We start from the raw sequence: 21,265 nt of genomic DNA, 5'->3' as shown, positions 1-21,265 counted from the left end.
ACTCCCCTGTCCTGCTTGCTTTTTCTCACCTGGTTCTGAGAAGGTCAGCAGTCAGGTTTATAACCTTCAAGGAGGAGACTTGAGGATTATTACTATCTTTTTAAAGCTTAGATGGCTTTAGAGAAATAATCCTAACATTTGGGAGTCTGTCACTAAGAAATCCAGCTCACCCCCCAAACACTACAGTGAAGCTCCATCAGTTAGATGACTCCCCCCACTCCTGCTTCCCATCAGCTTTACTTTTTTTTTAAGTTTATTTATTTTGAGAGAGAGCGAGAGAGAGAGTGAAGGAGGGGCAGAGAGTGAATCCCAAGCAGGCCCCACACCATCAGTGCAGATCTTGATATGGGTCTCGAACTCAGGAACCATGAGATCATGACCTGAGCCAAGACCAGGAGTCTGGGCACTTAACTGACTGAACCACCCAGGTGGCCCCACCATCAGCTTTAGACTGGCTCATCACTCAGTATGCATGTACAGCCAACGATCAGCAGACATTTGAGGACAGCCTTCAAGACAAAGGGCAAAGGAATGCCTGGGTGGCTCAGTCGGTTAAGCATCCAGCTCTTGATTTCGGCTCAGGTCATGATCTCATGGTTTGTGGATTTGAGCCTTACTTTGGGCTGTGTGCTGACAGTGTGGAGGCTGCTTGGGATTCTCTTTCCTCTCTCTGCCCCTCCCTCTCTCTTTCTCTCATAAATAATAAACATTAAAAAAAAAAAAAAAAGTAGAGACTAAAACAAAGGAAATAGAGACAGTGCTCAATGTGGTGAACCACAATGTCAAGACTATCCAGAGAGGAAAATAGAAGAAATCGCAGCTAGGAAACAAGAACAGGATGCTATTTTGAAAAAGGAAAAAGAAAGGAATCATCAGAGAACTCTTGGAAGTTACAATGCAGTGGCCAAAATCTTAGCAAGGGAATCGTTGTCAAAGGAAATTTTCACGGAAGCCCAATGTAAAATAGATTAAAATGGTATTTTTATTAACACAAATGTATGTTAAAGTGTGTGTGGCTGGATCCTCAGGGACATGAAGGGCATGTGCTCACACCGCTCTCACGGCTGCTCCTGCTATTTTGCTCAACTTATATTCTGAACCCTTCTTTGTGATGTTATTCCCATTTTTCCGCCTAAGGCCACTGGTGCTCACGTTTCTGAATGTAGTAATATTGATAAAACCTCTGAGGTTAGATGCTTTCAAGTAAGAGAAACTCCTATTCAAACTGGTTTAATGCATTTATTACCTCACCAAACAGGAAGTGGGTTTGGGGGTTGGCTGATTCAGTGGCTGGAAAGGGGGCTAGGACACTTGTACTAGTTGGTATCTTAAAAACCATGCGCATTTATCACTTTCATTTTCTGAAAAATGCCATTTGTGCTACACAAAGAAAAAGATCAGATATGCTGAAATGGGCATGTACTGAATTTTGACACATTGGAGACCACCGATGCATTTTGTGCTGCTCAATCGAAAATTTTTATACAGACCTCCCGTCATGTCTGTGCATATAAATGCGCTTATTAATGCATCATTGTTTAGGAAGGTCAAAGCTCTGCCCTGGCCTTTTAAGATTCAAGCCTGTCCATTCTTGCAGTTGTGCAAGGCAGTATATCTCTACACACGTTAACCACACTCAAATGTCCAGCAAGATCCAGGTATTAGGTCACATGTTAGTCATGGTAGGATGGTCGGTTATGCAATAAGGAGTGAAGAAACAACAACCCCAGAAGCTACTATTTGTGATTCCACTTTGAAACAAACATTTCCTGCTACTCTTTCAAGTTTTGGGTTTAAGTTTAACTGGAGAGTATCCTGAGATTGCCAAGGGTAGGTGTTTTAACTTAAAAAAAATTTTTTTTTTTTTTATTCTGAGAGAGAGAGAGAGAGAGAGAGAGAACGAGAACACGAGCAGAGAAAGCGGAGTGAGACAGGGAGAGAGACAGAATTCCAAGCAGGCTCCACACTGTCAGTGCAGAGCTCAATGTGGGGCTCAAACCCATGAACCTTGAGATCATGATCTGAGCTGAAACCAAGAGTTGGATGCTTAACTGACTGAACCACCCAGGTGCCCCTTACAATTTTTTATAATTCACTATTGTTTTGCTGTTTGTCGGGTTTTTGACTACTGTGCTGCTGAGGCTGCCAAAAACCTGCAAATGTCATCCATAAGCCCCAATCCCACATTTGTATCAAAATAGCTTCATTATATCATTTGCTGTTTTTATACATAGTTCCAAATCTGGAACTGTAACATACATATGTATTAATAAAATACTATTTTAGTTATTTTATATTGAATCCTATGATAATTTCATTTGACAAAATTATTCTTCTGCTAGAATGTTTTACTATCATTCACCTATATTGTGCAAAATTAGGAAACATCCAGATTACATCATAGAATCAGGGTCTTAAAAGTAATCCAGGTTTCCTGTGAAATAACAGATTTTAAGGATGCTGGTTGCCTGAGATGCTTAAAGTTGGGTTAATTTTACACAGCAAAATTTATTAGGATCTGTAAAGAAACTAAGCCAAAGTATATATGGCTTCCATGAGTTAAATTAAAATGTAACTAATTTTCAAAGTTATGCATTCCTTTTATAAACAATTCACCTATTTAAAAACTCAGAATTAGTCTTCTACATTACATATTTCACAATATAGCCATCTAAGAACTCCTTTGCAAGAATGTAGTAGGGGCACCTGGTTGGCTCAGTCAGTTAAGCATCCGACCTCAGCTCAGGTCATGATCTCACCATTTGTGAGTTCGAGCCCTGCGTCAGGCTCTGTGCTGACAGCTCAGAGCCTGGAGACTGCTTGGGATTCTGTGTCTCCCTCTCTCTCTCTGCCCCTCCCCTGCTTGTTCTTTCTCTCTCTCGAAAATAAATAAATAAATAAATAAATAAAAACTTAAAAAAAAAAAAGAATGTAGTAGAAAAACAAGATTTAAGGTCAAAAGATGAAGTTGAGGGTGCCTGGCTGGCTCAGTCAGTGGAGCATGTGACTCTTGATCTCTGGGTCATGAGTTCGAGCCCCACATTGGGTGTAGAGATTACTTAAATAAATAAACTTTAAAAACAAAAAAAGATGAGGTTGAGTTTTGGTACCCAGGAAAGAAAATCCTCCTTCATGTCATTACCGTCATATACAACCACAGTGGTGTGAAAAATAAAAGGAACAAATGGGATAGTGCATGTAGATGTAGCAAACTACTGCAAAATGAGGGTTAATATTATTTTTCTTAGGTTCTATTTCCCTGTCTTCGATAACATCATGATCTTGGTTTCAAAGAAGTCCTAAACAGGGACACCTGGGTGGCTCAGTCGGTTAAGCATCCGACTTCGGCTCAGGTCATGATCTCGCGGTCCGTGGGTTCGAGCCCCGCGTCAGGCTCTGTGCTGACAGCTCAGAGCCTGGAGCCTGTTTCAGATTCTGTGTCTCCCTCTTTCTCTGACCCTCCCCTGTTCATGCTCTCTCTCTCTGTCTCAAAAATAAATGTATGTTAAAAAAATTAAAAAAAAAACAAAGAAGTCCTAAACAAGCAATTAAATGTAAAACTATTGTGCAGGTCTGAAGCAGTCATACCAATGTAAAGAATCAACATTCAAACTCTTAAGCCTTTCTAAATTATTGCAGTGATGCTGCGGAATTCTGTAAAGGACACATGCCAACTGTAAACAGATCGTAGTCTCAACCTATACTCACCATTTCATCACACTATGTCATTTCTCAGAAATGAAATGCAGTCACGATGTACAGGGAACAGGCTTAAAAGCTTCTCTGAAAGTTTTTTTTAGCGTTTTATTTATTTTTTAGAAAGAGAGTGAGAGAGTGAGCAAGCACGAATGGTGGAGGGGCAGAGAGAGAGAGGGACAGGATCTGAAGCAGGCTCTGGGCTGACAGCACAGAGCCTGACATGGGGCTCAAACTCATGAACTGCAAGATCATCACCTGAGCTGAAGTTGGATGCTCAACCGACTGAACTACCCAGGCACCCCTTTTCCAGAAGTTTTTAATGTATTTTTTAATTATACTGGTAATAGTAACCCTTAAAAGATGTTTCATGATTACATCACAGCAAGCGATTGTTTAATAGGACAAGACATGCAAAAAGACAAGTGAATTAATTAAATATGCACAGCTATTGACATGTTTCTTAAGACAAAGAGACTGAGGTATGTCCACTGAAGTCCAGGCATTCTGGTACCACTTCTATTACCAAATGGAATCAGGTATTAAAAATTCCTGTGGTCTTGAAGGTCTTGTTATGTTTTAGAGGGCTTTTTTCTTTTAGCCACTAGATTTTTCAGGAAAAATTCACCTATTTGGGAAAAATGAAAATACATTAATATTAAATTTCAAAATTACACTTCAGTGTTTTCCTTTTATTCTTTAATTAATTAATTAATTAATTAATGTAAGCTCTATACCCAACGTGGGGGCTTGAACTCACGACCCCAAGATCAAGAGTCACATGTTCTATCAACTGAGCCAGGCAGGTGTCCCATCACCTTTACCATTTTTTTTTTCTGTAGAGTTTTTAAGTAAACTCTACCCCCAATGCTTACAAAAATTTTTTTAGCACTAGTCTCTATTATTCTAGGACCCTACTATTATAAAGGGTGACCCTACTGTACCTATGGGTCTGCTTTAGAACATCTATTCCACTTTATGTGCACGATCTATTCCTCATCACTGACAAAGTATTGCTGTTGGCACAATTCATTTCAGAGAGCAATTCTGCTACATTATTAGCCTGGATCTGATGTTTCTAAAATGGATCTCCATGCAGTTGAGCAGACTTATCTGATGGAATCCCTTTAGCTTATGTCCCTCCAGGGAAGCAAGAGCTCTTCATTTATAATAGGCTTTCTCTCCACCCCCTCAGTTGTGCCTGTGCATTAAGTTAGCTGCTTAGAGGGGGCACATTCCCTTTTCAGGTCATTAGAGTTCCATTTAGTCTATGACTGTTATAGCGCAGCTCAGTTTTTATTGTCAGAGCCCAGCACTGCAGGCCTGATTTTATGAGGAGTCTGATGAACTTCGCTTTGTCATCTCAATATACAACTGCAGTGACCATATCTGTACACAATCACCAGGAATCCCAAGGTTCGTAACCCAGCCATGTAATGGAGAGTTATCCACGCTCCTCCATACCTTACCTAAATGTGGCAGGAGAAGAACCAACATTATCAGACCCAAGCCCATCATCTGAGTCTGATGCTCTACACAGCAGAATTCAAACTTTTACTGATCACTTTAAAAGCATTAAAAAGTTCACAATTCACTAATGCCAGAAATTTTCCTTAAAAAATAAAATAAAAACTTCTCTCAAATAATTTTACTTTAACTACTCTAGAAGCTGATGTTAGTTCTATCCTTCACATATTTCAGCCTGTCAGCACAACCATCTAAAAGATCATTTACAGTAATAGTGTAGTTTAGACCTATCCAAAAAATAACTGTTTATTCTTCAAGAAAGTGTAATTGTTAAGTCCAACTGACGGGAAAACTTTATAAACATTTTTTGGATTAAATTCGGGCTTCAGATACGTTCTCATAGACTTTTCATCTCTTAGAAACGGCATTTATTTTTGTAAGTCGGCTCAAGCTGCTGATCAAAATAAGAGCTGCATTACAAAGATGAAGAACTGTACTGTAGCTAGTAAACACACTGAAGATTTCTACATGGAAAATAATCTCACAAATTTTTTTTCTGCTGCCTCTGGGAGGAAAAACACAAAGATATAATGCGATGAGCAGCAATGCAGTCAAACAGACACTTTTTAGGATTTAAATTGATCTGAAATTAGGAGTTTGGAGATGCAGCTGGCATCACTGTCAAATGAATATACATTTTTCAGAAAACCATGTTATGTACTTGACTGGTATCTGTCATTTCTGAATAATCTATTGAAATCCACACAAAGAGTAAGCCGATTACTTCTGCTTTCATTCACAGTAGCCAAGTCAGAAAGGGGCAGGGGATTCTTTACTTAAGGAAAAAACCAAGCTTAAGAGAAAATTTTCCTTAATAGGACCGCTATGGAGCAAAGTTCCCAAGGACGTTCCAGAAAAAAAATGATTTTTCCTACAAAAGATAACCACAGCTATTATAATTTTAACATGAAAGTTATGGTCTAAATAAAAACATCCCCTGTGGTGTAACTTACCTGCTTTATATGAAGAACGCACCAGAGGGCCACTTGCAGTATAATGAAATCCAAGTTCATTTCCTACTTTTTCCCAATATTTGAACTTTTCAGGAGTAATGTATTCTTCAACCTACATTGAAAGCATTAATTCTAATAGATTAGAATTTCCCTAAATCATTTTGATTCTATAGAAAATCTATGCCCACGCATTCAGGATGGCTTTCACTTCATAATGTATCCAGTTGCCCAGAGGCTTTCCTCCTCACCTTCCTCACAGACTACCTGTCTACTGGTTCCTTGGCCATTCTATCAGGACTTCATTAGAGAGGAGGGGAAACATCAACTCTGTATTACATTAACTATTCCGAAGGCTAAAAAAAATGAGATTATCTATAGAGATTCTGTATCTGTATTACTCCTTCCCTAACAGGTATAAGAATTAATCACCCCTAAAAAAAAAAAAAGAATTAATCACCCCTAGAAGATTCTTGAGGACCAGACTGCCTTACTTGTCTTGTATCTTCTGCTTAGCACTGCGTCTGGCACACAGTCACTACCTGATAAAACTTTCTTGAATGAATGAATGTCCAATGCAGAAAGAGGAAGACTGACTTTTCTTTCTTATTTCTCCTCTGGCTCTCATGTAACTCTAAAAACAAATCCCAAGTGTGGATGAATGCAATTTCCCAACAACTAAATTCTTTTTCTGTACATTCATTTAAGTTGTACAATTTGAGGGCAGCAAAAAAGTGCCAGTGTATCTGCTGGCTTTATGCAGACAATAACATGGAAACTGGGACTTGGAAATATACATGGAACATTACACTAAAAAGCTAGCAGCTTCTTAACTGTACCTATGGACATCAAAGATTTAATTCAAATTACCAGCGAACATCTGGCAATTCAAGATAATGATACCTTCAGGTGGCGCTTTGTTGGCTGCATATATTGTCCTAAAGTCAAACAGTCCACATCTGCTTCACGAAGTGCTACAGAAAAAGGGCACACGTTACATTAGCAGATTTTTTAAAAAGACTCATTTTTCTAAAAAATTTTATTATTTTTTTAATTTTTCTAGTAACCTTTACACCCAATGCGAGTTCAAACTCACAACCCTGAACCAGCCAGGCCCTTTTAAAAATTAAAATATATATATATCTTATTTTTAAATAGTTTCTATGCTCAAAATGGGAGTCGAACTTACAACCCCAACATCAAGTCACATGCTCTACTGAGCCAGCCAGGTGCCCCAAGATTTTTTTGGGCCCCACGTAGGGCTCAAACTCATAACCATGCTCCACCGACTGAGCCAGCCAGGTACCCCATTAGCAGATGTTTTTATGGTGCTAAAACTGTAGATGTAAGCATAATTTCCCTGAGCATAATTTGACTTTGGAACGGTGTGAACTTTATGCTGGCCTATAATCCTGATGTTGGGGAGTAAGACTAGATCTATCCATTCAAAAGTGCCACGGAATATGAAAGGACTGAAAACACAGAAATGATTAAGACAATCATGAGGGGCTAACAGAAAGGACAAATAACTCGAATACCACTGAATAAATGCTAAAATATGGGTGAAGGGTGTTTTGAGCAGGAGTCTGTTAGACAGAAGAGATGAAGGGAACAGTAAATGAAAGTCCTGAAGTCACATATTACAGACCAGATGCACTGTATTAAGTTTTACCAAATGTGCAAGATGTGCTCTAGGGGATGTGATTTAACCACTTACATATTGAAATCTTTCTAGTAAAACTATAGTTTTACTCTAGTAAAGAGAAGTTTTTAAAAAATTTTTTTCTAAAAAATTTTTTTTAATGTTTATTTTTGAGAAAGAGAGGGAGGGAGGGGAAGAGAGAGAGGGAGACACAGAATCCGGAGCAGGCTCCAGGCTTTGAGCTTGCTGTCAGCACAGAGCCCAAGGCGGGGCTTGAACCCACGAACCGTGAGATCATGACCTGAGCCGAAGTGATGCTTAACCAACTGAACCACCCAGGTGCCCCAAAGAGAAGCTTTTATTTTTTATTTTATTTTATTTTTTTTTTAATTTTTTTTTCAACGTTTTTTTATTTATTTTTGGGACAGAGAGAGACATAGCATGAACGGGGAGGGGCAGAGAGAGAGGGAGACACAGAATCAGAAATAGGCTCCTGGCTCCGAGCCGTCCATCAGCCCAGAGCCTGACGCGGGGCTCGAACTCACGGACCGCGAGATCGTGACCTGGCTGAAGTCGGACGCTTAACCGACTGCGCCACCCAGGCGCCCCAAAGAGAAGCTTTTAATTACTATTTGGATTTGTTACCTTTAGAATCGATACATAACTACAAGTAGGCAAAGGATCCTCATGTAAATATAAGAGGGTTTTTTTTTCTTACAATTTATAAAGCCCAAGAATCACAAAGCAAATGGGCTAATAAAACTAAGAATCAGCAGAGTCCAAAGCACATGATGTTATGTGACAATGTTACCAACAAGCTCTTCCTCAAAGACCTGGCTTCATCTTATTCATCTTTGAATTGTCACTGCCTGTCAGAGCTCCTAGTAGCTGTCTGGCTCTTAAAAACTATTCAATGATTAAACAAGAAAGTGGATAAAATCATATTTTTACTTGATGAAAGAGTAGGGAATAAAATGGGATATAAATTTCATATCCTGAGCTTCTGCATATCATTCCATAAGGTTCTAAGAAACTTACTTCCTTTCCTTTTCATGCTGCTGTTTATAATCATATCCTGTACTTTTTTCTTACTGGCACTTTCACTGAGACTACGGAGGAGGCATAAGAGGGCCTTCAAAAGAGGGTTCCTGCTATTACTCAAATTAAATGAAAAAGAGTTTTCATTTTCCAACTTCTTTACCTTTCATTGTTGCGTATACTTGCTCATCATTTTCGCCTAAACCCAACATTATGGAGGTTTTAGAAATCACATCAGGCCGAACCTCCTTGGCGTGTTGCAGTACGCGCAGAGACTGGTTGAAATTGGCCCGGGGATCACGAACTTTCCTTGAAAACAGCAGGGCTGTTGTTAGCAAGAATAACCACAAGCTCAACTAAGTACATAGTTATGCAAGCTATCTAAAAGACCAGAAAAGTACATTCTGAACATTACGTTAAATCATATGGTTCCATACTACCATTTGTGCACAAATATCTCGCTGTTACTTTTGTAATGAGTATCAGGTTTCATTAGGCCCTCTAGTTCTATCTACTTTTAAGGCCTTTCAAACCTGTGGCAGAGAAAACTAGAATGTAATAATTCAGTTTAGGAATTACTCATTGAGAAACCAGAATTTGAAGCTGAAAATGAGTGACTGTAAGGGAGGGTAAGTCAAGAGAGAGGGGAAATGAGTGGAAGTAAGAAAATCTCTGAAGTGAACAAAGGAAAAGCTATTTAACCTGAACCCACATTTCAGGTCTGAAAACTTTTAAGTTGGTTTCTTTTCTAAAGCCCAAGCTGCCCTCTGCTGGTGAGTACACGACATTGACATCTCTTAGGTAAAAAGGCATGATTCTGGAATTTTCACTGGCAAGGATAATGTTTCTTAAGTGAAACCAGGGAAACTGGCACCCACTTGTGGTGGTATCATGAGAAATGACAGGGTTGGAACAGGCTGTGTGCTAGACTTCAACAGCAGCCAAACCATGCTTTAAATGGCGACAAGGCCAAAAGGACAGAGAGTTGCTGATGTTAACCCAGCATTCACTTGAATTCTAATGCACTTTTTTTGTGTGTAACTGACTTGCTGTAGTCATTATTTTTCATCAGGGACCAATACACAGGGAAGAAAGGAAACCAATTTGTGGATTTAAAAATAACCACAAAACTGACAATACCAAACATAATTACTTTTGAAAGTATTTCTCCAGTGAATTTAAGTTATGCTCCCTAATATTTATTTATGCTGTAGTGGAAATGCTGGTTGTCCACCATACTTTTTTCAAGTTCTTTGATACATGTGATGTGTAGAAGCTAATAAGATCACTGCCAAATACTTTACTAAAATTAAATAAACATATTAATCTTGCCTGAAGGTTAAAATAATTTTCATCATTCTGAAATATGAATATGGTCGTTAACGTGGGATAACAATCTGTAAATACTTCTATCTGCTAACATTAGTAGAAAGAATAGTACCCACTTTTTTTTTTAGTATATGTGCTGCCGAAGCGAGCACAGTACCCACTTTTTAAAAGAGATTTAAACTACTTCTGAATAATACATCTGAGTATTTCTTTTGTATTGTTTATTGCATATATTAGTGCCAAAAGTATTTTAAAGTCTTTTTTTTTTTAGAATTACAAAGTAATTTGCTTTTATATAATTTTTTTCTTTTTGAAAACTATTTTTTGAAAAAAAATTGGCACTGGCAATATGATACTATTAAAAAAATTTTTTTTTTAACATTTATTCATTTTTGAGAGACAGAGGGAGACAGAGCATGAGGAAGGAAGGGGCAGAGAGAGGGAGACACAGAATCCGAAGCAGGCTCCAGGCTCTGAGCTGTCAGCACAGAGCCTGACGCGGGGCTCGACCCCACGAACTGCGAGATCATGACCTGAGCTGAAGTCGGAAGCTTAACCGACTGAGCCACCCAGGCGCCCCAATATGATACTATTTTAAATCAAAAAGATGACCATTATGTGTGCGTGCACCAAAACATACATACATGCATATAAATATATGCCCATATGTATAGGTTATAGTAATCAATATTACTGGGTAGAAATAATATGGGTGATGTTTATGCTGTTTTTGTTGGCTATATTTTCTTTTTCCTGTGATAGATATATGTTGCTTTTGTTAAGAAAAGAAAGAGAGCTCACTTCGTAAAAGTCCAATACAAAGTTCTCTCCTGAAAAAAGAGAAAATATAGCAGATTCTGGCCCCTAAATTTGCCAACATTACTCTGTACATGTAATCACCTCTGCAATTCTGGAACTGTCTCTACGTTATGAGCATACACATCTAATCCCGACAAAGCAACTTTTTCTATTGCTTTAAGATCTCCTCGGAAATCAGGGGTGAGACATTCCACAAGAATTTTTGGATTCCTATAGGGAAAAAAAAAATAAGTATCAAACTGAGGGAAAAAACTGACATCTATTGCTTAAAACAGAAATTACCAGTACTCATTCAGGATCAGTTTCGTTCAACAGTGTAATCTTTAGAATCTTGCCAAGGAAAGCATGAACATACAAATGTTCATAAATAAACTGTTATAGGAAAAAACACCCTGAACATCAAATATTATGTACATAGTGGTTAAAACACAACTGCAGGAAAATGTTCAGAATAAATTTTGAGATTAACAGACATACTTTATTGAGCAGGTATTAAGAAAATAAAGTTGCTTAAAGGAATTAAAATATAAATATTAAAACATTAAATATATAATATCTTTTTATTTTTTGGAAAGTAAATTGGGACATTTCTTACATGAATGCAAATATTATTTGATTGCTTTAATTTTGATTTCTTTAAAAATTCATCAGATAGTGCCATCCTCTCTTCCTCTAGGCAAATATTTCACAAGTGCTGTGAGTTTTAAAAACTATTTTCTGAATTGCTGAGTCATGCATGAGCTTTGCTTAAATGAAATACAAGTTAAACATTAATCTCCTATTTATATTCTGACTCTATCTATGCATTCAAGCATTAAAATATGAACTAGGTCATAGTGCTGTTCCCTTTGACAGCAGTAGAAATGACTAGGACAGCTGATAAATTTTTTCACAAACCCAGTGGCAGTTTCTGGAGCTATTTCCTGAGAGAACAGATGTGGAAAGGCCCTCTCATGCATATAAGTGATGTTGAAAGAACACAGCCTATAACTTACTGTTTTTATTTTTAATTGTAAAGTTGAGACCCATTAGTAGTTTGTGAAATCAATTTAGTGGGTTGCAAACAGAATTTTTTAAAGTAAACTATTTAAAAAAAACAGAAAACACAGGGGAAATCACTGAAGAAACATTTACTAAATGCTAGGTACTCAACTCGCACTAAGCTGTAGGAAGTAAGCATATCTCCTTTTTTTTAAGGTTTTTTTTTTTTTTTTACCTTTATTTATTTATTTATTTTGGGAGAGAGACAGGAAGTATGAGCGGGGAGGGGCAGAGAGAGAGGGAGAGAGAATTCCAAGCAGGCTCGGTGCTGTCAGCATGGATATGGGGCTTGATCCTACAAACCACGAGATCATGACCTGAGCCAAAATCAAGCATCAGACCAAATGAAACAAACACCCAGGTGCCCCAACATAACTCCTTTTTTAATTCTTTTTAAATAGATGGGATTAAAATATTAATAAAAATGTAGATTATGGGTAAATTTCCCAGGGCATATAAACATGGATAAAATCTGTATGCTTGCATTTTAACAACGTTGGAGTTTATCTCATCCATATACTTCTAGATGATGATTTATTCAAAATTAGTGTTGGGAAGACTGCAGTTTTATGCTTTTTAAAAAAATTACTCGGGGCGCCTGGGTGGCTCAGTCAGTGAAGTGTCTGACTTCAGCTCAGGTCATGATCTCGTGGTTCATGGGTTTAAGCCCCGTGTCGGGATCTGTGCTGTCAGCTCAGAGCCTGGAGCCTGTTTCAGATTCTGTGTCTCCCTCTCTCTCTCTGCCCCTCCCCCACTTGTGCTCTGTCTCTGTCTCTCAAAGATAAATAAAAACTTCAAAAAAAATTTTTAAAATAAAAATAAATTAAAAAAAAAATTACTCAAGGAGCATCTGGGTGGCTTGGTCAGTTAAGTGTCTGACTTCAGCTCAGGTCGTGATCTCATGGTTCGTGAGCCTGAGCCAACATTGGGCTCTCTGCTGTCAGTGCAAAGCCCATTTCGGATTCTCTGTCCCCCTCTTTCTCTGCCCCTCCCCCACCGATTCTCATTCTCTCTCTCTCTGTCTCTCCGCCCCCCTCCAAATAAATAAATAAATAAACTTAAAAAAAAAAAAGAAAGTTAAAAAGAATTACTCAAAGTTTGGGGTGGCTGGGTAGCTCAGTCAGTTAAGCGTCCGACTCTTGACTTTGGCTCAGGTCATGACCTCACGATTCATGGGTTCAAGCCCTGCATCAGACTCTGCACTGACTGTGAGGAGCCTGCTTGGGATTCTCTCTCTCCCTTGCTCTCTGCCCCTCACCTGTGCATGTACACATGCACGTTCTCTTTGTCTCAAATTAATAAACTTAAAAAAAATTAAGTTTACACAAGCAAATGCAAAAACAAGTACCTTTCCTTTAAGTATGATACAGTCTTTGCAAAATGCTCAGCTCCTCCATCAGGCATATCTAGAAACAAAAGAGTCCACTGCTCAAGATGATGTCACAACTTAGTAAGAGCCAATTTCTGGAAGAGCCAATGATGACACACTAACCATCTCGATCCACAGACGTCAGGACAACATAATCCAGACCCCACTCTGCAATTGCCTTTGCAGTATTGTAGGGCTCATTGGCATCAAGCGGACCTGGATTTCTTGCAGTCTTAACAGAACAGAATCTGCAACCTCTTGTACACGTATCACCCATCAACTAGAACAGAGACGATACAATTTAAATCAAATAGAAGGATGACCCTGAAGAACATATGTTGAGAGAATAAAGCAAGTTACAAAAAATGAATACAGTTTAATACTGCTTATAGGAAATTTGAAACATTCAAAGTAAACAAAATACAGTTAAGGAATACGTAAACAAAATACAGTTAAGGAATACAAATACATGTAGTAAAACTGGAAAGAAAAGGGAATAAGCTCAGAATTAAAAATAGCATTAAAGTTAAAAAGGTGACAGGAGCAGGAAAGGATGTACAGTAGGGTTCAAAGATAATGCTAATGCTCTACTCTTAAACTAGAGGTATCAGGCTGTCTATTGTTATTCTTTGTAACTTACATATAGTCTATAAAGATTCTTTTGTACCTATTTAAACTTTTTGAGAGACAGACAGGGCACAAGAGAGCATGAGTGGGGGAGGGGCAGAGAGAGAGGGAGACAGAGGATCCAAAGCAGGCTCTGAGCTCTCAGCAACAGCAGAGAGCTCGACATGGGGCTCAAACTCACGGACCGTGAGATCATGACCTGAGCTGAAGTCGGGACAGTTAAATGACTGAGCCACCCAGATGCCCCTGTACTTATTTAATATTAATAAAAATTATTTAAAGGGAATAAAACATTCAATTAACATATCAACATGCAGGTCTCTGTGGGAATTAAATGGAAGGCATAGCTCCTTCTTGTTAAATAGATGAAAGAGAAAACACATAAAGTTAACAATCTGCTTCCTGTGGGTACTGCTATTGTTCAGGACACTGCTCCTGCTGCTACAGGTCACTACCATGTTCTGACATGCCAAGTACAGCCATTGTGGATGTTTTGGGGCCACTGGAGTTTCAAAGCTGCACAGTAATGGATTGAGATTTGGAAGAGAAAGATCCTCTTCTCTTTATGTTTAATTTTCTCACAGGGGACTCATAGCTGTGGTCCCAACGTCTCAAACGGATTTACTGAAACACTGACCTCTTTCCGGAAACCAGTCATGAGTCAGTGGGGAAAGGAGCCAGGCAAGGGATGAAACAAGAGATTTCCATAATGGAGTGTTCAAAATCACTCCTTCCTTCAAGAACTGTAACCTGAATAAGCTCCATCGTCAACTTTATTTCATAAGCCTTGGTTCCTCACATAAATAGCCTCCTGCCGGTCCAACTTAGACATTCCCAGTAAGTATGAACTTCCAGTTGCACACAATTTAGATTTAACCCTAGCATCTCAACCTCCAAACCCCTCTGGATAAATATGGTAGGTTACACAGTTAATACCAATTCTTACTCTACCATATTAAGATTATATATTTTACCCTTTGCGATGTAACCTGCAGGGCCTCCAACTGGGCAGGGGGCTTATGTCTCTGCCTCCATTGCTGTCTGCTTGGCTATGTGTGACTTACTTTGGCCAAGAGAATAATAGCAGGCATGACCAAGCAGAAGCCTCAAATGGGCATGGATGGTTGGCTTGCCCTCTGGTGCTCTTTCATGCTTCATGATAAGAATATGTCTTAGAGAGCTGCTGGTCTAAAGAGAATAAAGCTCTGTGGAGCGGACCTGAACCCTGAGACCTCAATGTATTGCCTGCAGTCCAATTTAGCCCAGTCAAGAGCAGTTGTACCCCCAGGCAACTGAAGGGACATGGGAGACAAAAATACATGCTTATTATTGTTTAGGGGAGGAAAAGTTAAGCAATCATGAATAACATTTCCAAAAGTTAACAGAAGAGATATTTCAAAGCACCATATGATTAGCTATTACATACATGGAAAAATCAATAATAGATTTATTCAGCGAAGGGTAAGAGCATATCAGCCTAGATTATTCTGTCAGGTTTTTTTTCCTCATATTTTTCATAAATTCACATGTAACACAAAATCTGGTCAGAGATTCATCATGCACATTTTTAGGAGAAAGATAAAATATTCCTTTCGGTTTCCAGACAAAAACTTTATAGTCTGAGGTGTTCTTACCATGATTGTGGCTGTGGCTGTGGCATATTCTCCACCTCCCCAACACTCTCCAATGTTGGGACAGCGAGCTTCCTCACACACCTGTGAGTAAAAGGGAATGGAATACAATCAACTGAAAATATTAACCAATTGAACAAATTAGTGATCAAGCATTTTAAACGGTCTGTTCTTTTCAATGTATTTATGAAGAAATTCACTATTCAAAAATGCTGTTAAACTCACAAACTGTATGTGTACGTGTATACATACATATATACGTGTATATATGTGTGTGTGTATATATATATATATATATATAAGGATCCCATTTTTAAATTAAAAACGATATAAATGTATACATTTTATATGTGCAAAGAAAAGGTCTGGTTGGATATATGCTAAAAAATTAAAGTGGTATAGTTAACATTTGGAATTGCATATATGACATCTCATATTTAATATTATACTCTGTCTAGTAAGCATGTACTTAATTGGTAATATAAAACAAAAAAAAACACCTAATTTCCTAGGTTGAAGGAAAAAAAATCTTTTTTGTACTATTAATGAGAAATTAAGAAATACAATTACTTTTTGTCTCTTTTGCAGGGAAAATGATTTTTATAAGCTATGGTTTTTGAAAAATTTTTAATGTTTATTTATTCTTGAGAGAAGGAGGAGCATGACCAGGGGAGAGGGAGAAAGAGAGACACAGGATCCGAAGCAGGCTCCAGACTGTGATCTGTCAGCACAGAGCCCGACGTAGGGCTCAAACCCACGAAGTGTGAGATCATGACCTGAGCTGAAGTCAGACGCTCAACCAACTGAGCCACCCAGGCGCCCCAAGCAGGGAAAATGATTTTTATATGTATTTCCATTACCGATCATGATGCATCCCTAAACATCTTTATTCACTTTCTTTGCTGTTTGTGTTATGTATGTATGTATGTATGTATGTATGTATTTAATGTTTTTATTTATTTTTGAGAGAGAACGAGAAAGAGAGAGAGAGAAAGAGAGCAGAGAATGGTCAGAGAGGGAGACACAAGAATCTGAAGCAGGCTCCAGGCTCCAAGAAGTCAGCACAGAGCCTGATGCAGGGCTGCAACTCACAAATCGTGAGGTCATGACCTGAGCCGAAGTTGGTCGCTTAGCCAACTGAGCCACCCAGGCGCCCCTATTTATTTTTGAGAGAGAGAGACAGAGCGTGAGGGACGGGCAGAGAGAGAGAGACACACACACAGAATTCAAGGCAACCTCCAGGCTCCAACCTGTCAGCACAGAGCCTGATGCAGGACTCGAACTCATAAACCATGAGATCATGACCTGAGCCAAGTTGGATGCTTAAATGACTGAACCACCCAGGTGCTCCATATTTTTAAGTTACACATATGTAGAAACATTATGACTTTTACTTAAGAGGGACATTTAACACTGAAACTTACTGTATGAAGATTCAAATTCCGCAATGTATTTTTCAACTTATTGTAATTTTTCCCCATGGGAATCTCAGTCTTTAGCCATGGAGGTAGTCTTAACCTGAGGAAAGCCAAACATAACTATCCGTTAACAAATATGTTCCCAAATAATCACACAGCTTTGAAGTTAACTTTGCTTTATTACAATTCTTGGTGAAGAGGTTTTTTTTTCTCCCCCCCACAACCCTGGGTTAATTCTTATAATTTCTGCCAGAAGAGTAAGAACATAGAATCAAATTCAGACTTGCTCAAACTGCTTCAGAAAACACTCATAACTGTCTAACAGAGCACTATGCTCATGTCTACCTTTTGCAAAGGCAAATCGTCCTAATAAAAAATGAGGGGGGCGCCTAGGTGGCTCAGTCGGTTGAGCGTCCGACTTCAGCTCAGGTCATGATCTCACGGGCCGTGAGTTCGAGCCCCGCATCGGGCTCTGTGCTGACTGCTCAGAGCCTGGAGCCTGTTTCAGATTCTGTGTCTCCCTCTCTCTCTGACCCTCCCCCGTTCATGCTCTGTCTGTCTCTGTCTCAAAAATAAATAAATGTTAAAAAAAAAAAAATGAGGAAGTTGTTGAACATCTCATTCCTCACTGAATAACACTGACAAAAATTCAGTATTTGTTCAGAGTAAGGAGAGATCCCACAAGTGTACTTTCTGCTCTACATTCCAAATTTATGATTGTTATTAAATGGAAAAAAGTCTAAAATTTGGAGTGAAGACTACATATCCTGAGGTTCCCTTAGACTTATAACCACTTGTGAACTAGAAGATGTTGCGTAAGGTATGTCCCAAAACAATCTGCACTCTGTACAAAATTCCCTTACCATTATTTTAAATTAAAGCAAGGTATTCACAGGTCATATGTACGTTGAATAGGAGAAGCAACAAGTTGGGTCAACACCCAGTAACAATGAAAAATTTATCAAGGTCAAACCGACTAGTAGCAAGGTGATAGATAATGTTTGTTGTCTGAAGAAATTTGATGCTGAATACAAAATGGGAGATGGTGGTTTAAGATGGCTAAGTCCTAGAAGGACAGAAGAAAAACTGTCAAAGGACACAAAGAAAAGGATTCCAACAATTCCACTTATTTACCTGTTCCAGGTCTGTTATCACTTCTTTCTAATGATTTTTAGTTAAATATACCAAGTGTCATTAAAATTATATCTAAGGATTGGTCATATCTGAAAATAATGCACAATGAAGGAATTTATCTCAGAATTTCAATTACCTTTCTCCTTTCTGGCGTTTTAAGTTTCCTTTATACTCATCCCACTTGCTCTTGTCTGCAAGATCACCAGTTACAAAATCTTGAAGGTCTGGTCCATTCTGTAAGAATTCCTTTTTTTCCTCTGGCAAGGAACTTACTGCTCTGATTGGACTGTATCTTCCAAATACCTAAAGAAAGAGTTCATTATCACACGTACTTAGTGGGGTTTGAAATAATTTAGTTTTAACCTATTTCAATACCTAAAAGAAGGGGTAAAGCCAGACAACTGATACAGAAATCAGTCAAACAATTTACAGGCGCTATATAGGAGCTTAAAATCTAGGATTAAAGAAGCCTCAAGGAGAACAGATGAAACCTGAAAGACAATGAGAGCTAACCACTTACTACTAGATGTACAATAGATTTGGAAACTTTTGGAATTGGCTAACATATGTCACTATTTCAAGTAGCCCACCTAAGTGCTAAAATTCTCTTTCAAAAGTTTAAACTGCAATAACTGGAGATGCCACAGCTTTGAATTTTCTACTCCTGAGTTGAGTTAAAGACGTTTAAAAGGAAATTTGCAAGAAGTCTCTCTTATTTGGGCTTTGGATAAGCATTGGTGTTAAAATGCAGAGATAATGTTTAGTTGGTTTCAGAGAACTGAAAGGCGAGAAACCGAACCTAACGTTTTAATTTACGGTAGTCACTCAATATACATTTGCTGACCATAAAAAACAACAACAACAAAACACTTACTTCTAGATCTGAACACGAACGTGTGCAAGATAGCCCAAACACTAAAATTCACGAGTACAGGCAACCTTCAACAATTTAAAATGAGTGCTGTTGGAGTGCTGTGAGATTGCTACTTCACTCCACGACCACTCCCCTGCTAAAGTTAGAGCATAGGCTTGTGTTCTCATCACCCAGACCTGGTGTCTACTAACAAGAGCCCAACACAAAGTAGGAATTTGGGATGCTCATCGCAGTGCTCCTATAATGCTCCAACCAATACAGGGTACAGATCACTGTGCTAAGCAGAAAGAAAGCCCTCAGCGCCTGCGAGAGAGACCTACAAACAAACCAGTACCAGAGACTCAACCTGACGGTGTGTCAGGAGAATTCAATGGAATACTACAGGAAAAATGATAGCACAGCGCCCGGCTAAAAGTAAACGCTCAGTAAGTGCGGGCCTTATAATTGGGCGCTCTGAAGAGATGGGAGCCCCTCCACCCCAGGGTCGCATCCTGCTCGCCCTGCCGCTCACCCGGGGCCCCAGGGTGCAGGCGGCGCCCCAGCAACGAAGAGACATCCCTCTCTTTTTTTTTTCTAGCAGAGTCGAAGGATCACTAATTCCCGGGAAAGACAGGTCGACAAACCATCGCTCGGTTTATGACACAAAATCTGAGCTACCACTGACCCGGGGGACTTGACCTGCTCCGCGATTGGCTGCTTTAGCCTGGTAGCGTCGCGCTCTCATGACGCCATACGCAGAGCCCTTACGGGCTACAAGAACGTGATGACGAAAGACGCTCTCTCTTTGCCGCATCTACTGCGAGGTGAGGATGTATCAGAGTTTTGTGGGTTTGGGGAATCTGAAGCCATCGGCTCTGGGAAAGCCAGGGGCGCGAATCTGGCGCTCGGAGCCTCTATGCTGGTTGTTTCCCCGCGCGACGAGCGCCATATGGATCTGGTGGCGCTGGGATTCGAGCCCTGTACTGGACTCAGAGGCCTACCCCCGCCCCTCAGCCTTGCCGGGGTGGCGCCGCCTTAATAGGGCTCCTTGGGTTGCTCTGAGCGGGAATTCGCCCCCTGTTCTTGTAATATCCGTTTGGGAGCTGCTCTTTCCTGGCCAGGCCGCAGCATTGGGCTGCTCTCCTGGTTGGTCCTCCTGTGTCCTCTCCGGGGGTTCAGCTTGCCAGTCTCAGGTAGGAGTGGAGCTCCGCGCTGGGTAGTTTGATCACAAACAGGCCTGAACCGGCCTCATAACCCCAGGTGTTTGTGTTTCAGAATGAAGACCATTCTCAGCAATCAAACTGTCGACATTCCGGAAAATGGTATGAGACCTGATGTTTGTATTTTTTTAACGTCTTTTATTGCCTGCCTTGTATCTTCTTCGGGGGACTCACAAACCTGTTTTCTTCTTAGTCGACATCACTCTCAAGGGACGTACCGTTATTGTGAAGGGACCCAGAGGAACCCTGCGAAGGGACTTCAATCACATCAATGTAGAACTCAGTCTTCTTGGAAAGAAAAAGAAGAGGGTGAGGCTTTTTTTTTTTTTTTTTGCACATCAATTGCTTGTTTGGAAGGCAGTGATGTAATAGTACCGAATTTGGTTGCTGTAAGTTACGGAATGCAGGTTCAATGTTTTAGCTTAAAATTTGGTGTTCACAAGTGTAGCTAGTTGCAGTGTTACTGCGTTAGTGAAGTTGGGAAAGGAAATTCTGATTATAAAACTCAATACTAGTACCTACTATCATAGTTATCATGAGCGTCGAGGTTTTAATACTGTTACAAGTTAGGTTTATTTTCCTTGTGATTATTTTGTAGAAATTTTAGGAACCAGGCAGCTCTTGTGAGCCTGGTATTTTAGCTTTCTAGGAATGAAGTATGATGCAAATTGAAAATTAGTATTTTTGTGATACGTAGTGGTAAAAAAGTTAAATTATTGAGGGCTTTCTGTGTGGGTGCTTTAATTAGGGCTAATCCTAGAATCGTGAATAAATGGATTTTCTTCAAGCTGACTTACTACTGGAAAGAATCTTCTAAAGTTTTTGTTCTGTTACAGCTCCGTGTTGACAAATGGTGGGGAAATAGAAAAGAACTGGCTACTGTCCGTACTATCTGTAGTCATGTACAGAACATGATCAAGGGTGTTACATTGGTAAGTAGATTGATCAGACTGCTTTGTTTTGGAAGGGGA

At 39.3% G+C, this 21,265-nt stretch overlaps 2 protein-coding genes across 5 annotated transcripts in view; one reads left to right on the top strand and one right to left on the bottom strand.

Annotated features, from left to right (window-relative positions):
* Positions 1–3,762: 3,762 nt before the first annotated feature.
* On the bottom strand, positions 3,763–19,888 carry LIAS (lipoic acid synthetase). Of its 3 annotated transcripts, none has more exons than XM_049631966.1 (11): positions 19,760–19,888; positions 18,358–18,524; positions 17,094–17,187; positions 15,673–15,753; positions 13,535–13,691; positions 13,391–13,448; positions 11,083–11,211; positions 9,017–9,162; positions 7,077–7,147; positions 6,177–6,288; positions 3,763–4,324 (listed from the first exon to the last, which is right to left on the bottom strand). In XM_049631966.1, the coding sequence occupies exons 1-11, from the start codon at positions 19,886–19,888 to the stop codon at positions 4,269–4,271; spliced, it is 1,200 nt and encodes a 399-aa protein (XP_049487923.1). In that variant the 3' UTR covers positions 3,763–4,268. The 3 variants fall into 3 exon arrangements, with proteins under 3 accessions (XP_049487923.1, XP_049487924.1, XP_049487925.1); XM_049631967.1 differs by lacking the exon at positions 19,760–19,888 and adding an exon at positions 19,607–19,750 and having other exon boundaries at positions 3,764–4,324; XM_049631968.1 differs by lacking the exons at positions 13,391–13,448; positions 13,535–13,691; positions 17,094–17,187; positions 19,760–19,888 and adding an exon at positions 19,607–19,750 and having other exon boundaries at positions 3,764–4,324.
* Positions 19,863–21,265, top strand: part of RPL9 (ribosomal protein L9) — a 457,174-nt gene continuing 455,771 nt past the window's right edge. The window contains exons 1-4 of one of the 2 annotated variants that reach the window (XM_049631981.1): positions 19,863–19,898; positions 20,350–20,396; positions 20,488–20,603; positions 21,131–21,226. In XM_049631981.1, the coding sequence (XP_049487938.1) occupies positions 20,351–20,396; positions 20,488–20,603; positions 21,131–21,226 (258 nt within the window). In that variant the 5' untranslated portion in view covers positions 19,863–19,898; position 20,350. The remainder of the gene's footprint in view (positions 19,899–20,349; positions 20,397–20,487; positions 20,604–21,130; positions 21,227–21,265) is intronic. The other variant, XM_049631982.1, reaches the window with a different exon arrangement.

Source organism: Panthera uncia, chromosome B1 (genome assembly GCF_023721935.1).
Source record: "Panthera uncia isolate 11264 chromosome B1, Puncia_PCG_1.0, whole genome shotgun sequence".
Taxonomy (NCBI): Eukaryota; Metazoa; Chordata; class Mammalia; order Carnivora; family Felidae; genus Panthera; species Panthera uncia.
This window is presented reverse-complemented; position numbering and strand designations above follow the sequence as displayed.

What these genes read in the sequence shown, in the direction of transcription:
- LIAS (XM_049631966.1), bottom strand. Translation starts at nt 19,888, where the DNA reads ATGCGGCAAAGAGAGAGCGTCTTTCGTCATCACGTTCTTGTAGCCCGT. An exon ending in AAACGCCAGAAAGGAGAAAG is followed by an intron (nt 17,188 to 18,357) that starts GTAATTGAAATT and finishes GGCTTTCCTCAG; the next exon opens with GTTAAGACTACCTCCATGGC. An exon ending in AGTATACGCAACAATGAAAG is followed by an intron (nt 7,148 to 9,016) that starts GTAAAGAAGTTG and finishes CTTTTTCTGTAG; the next exon opens with CACTTCGTGAAGCAGATGTG.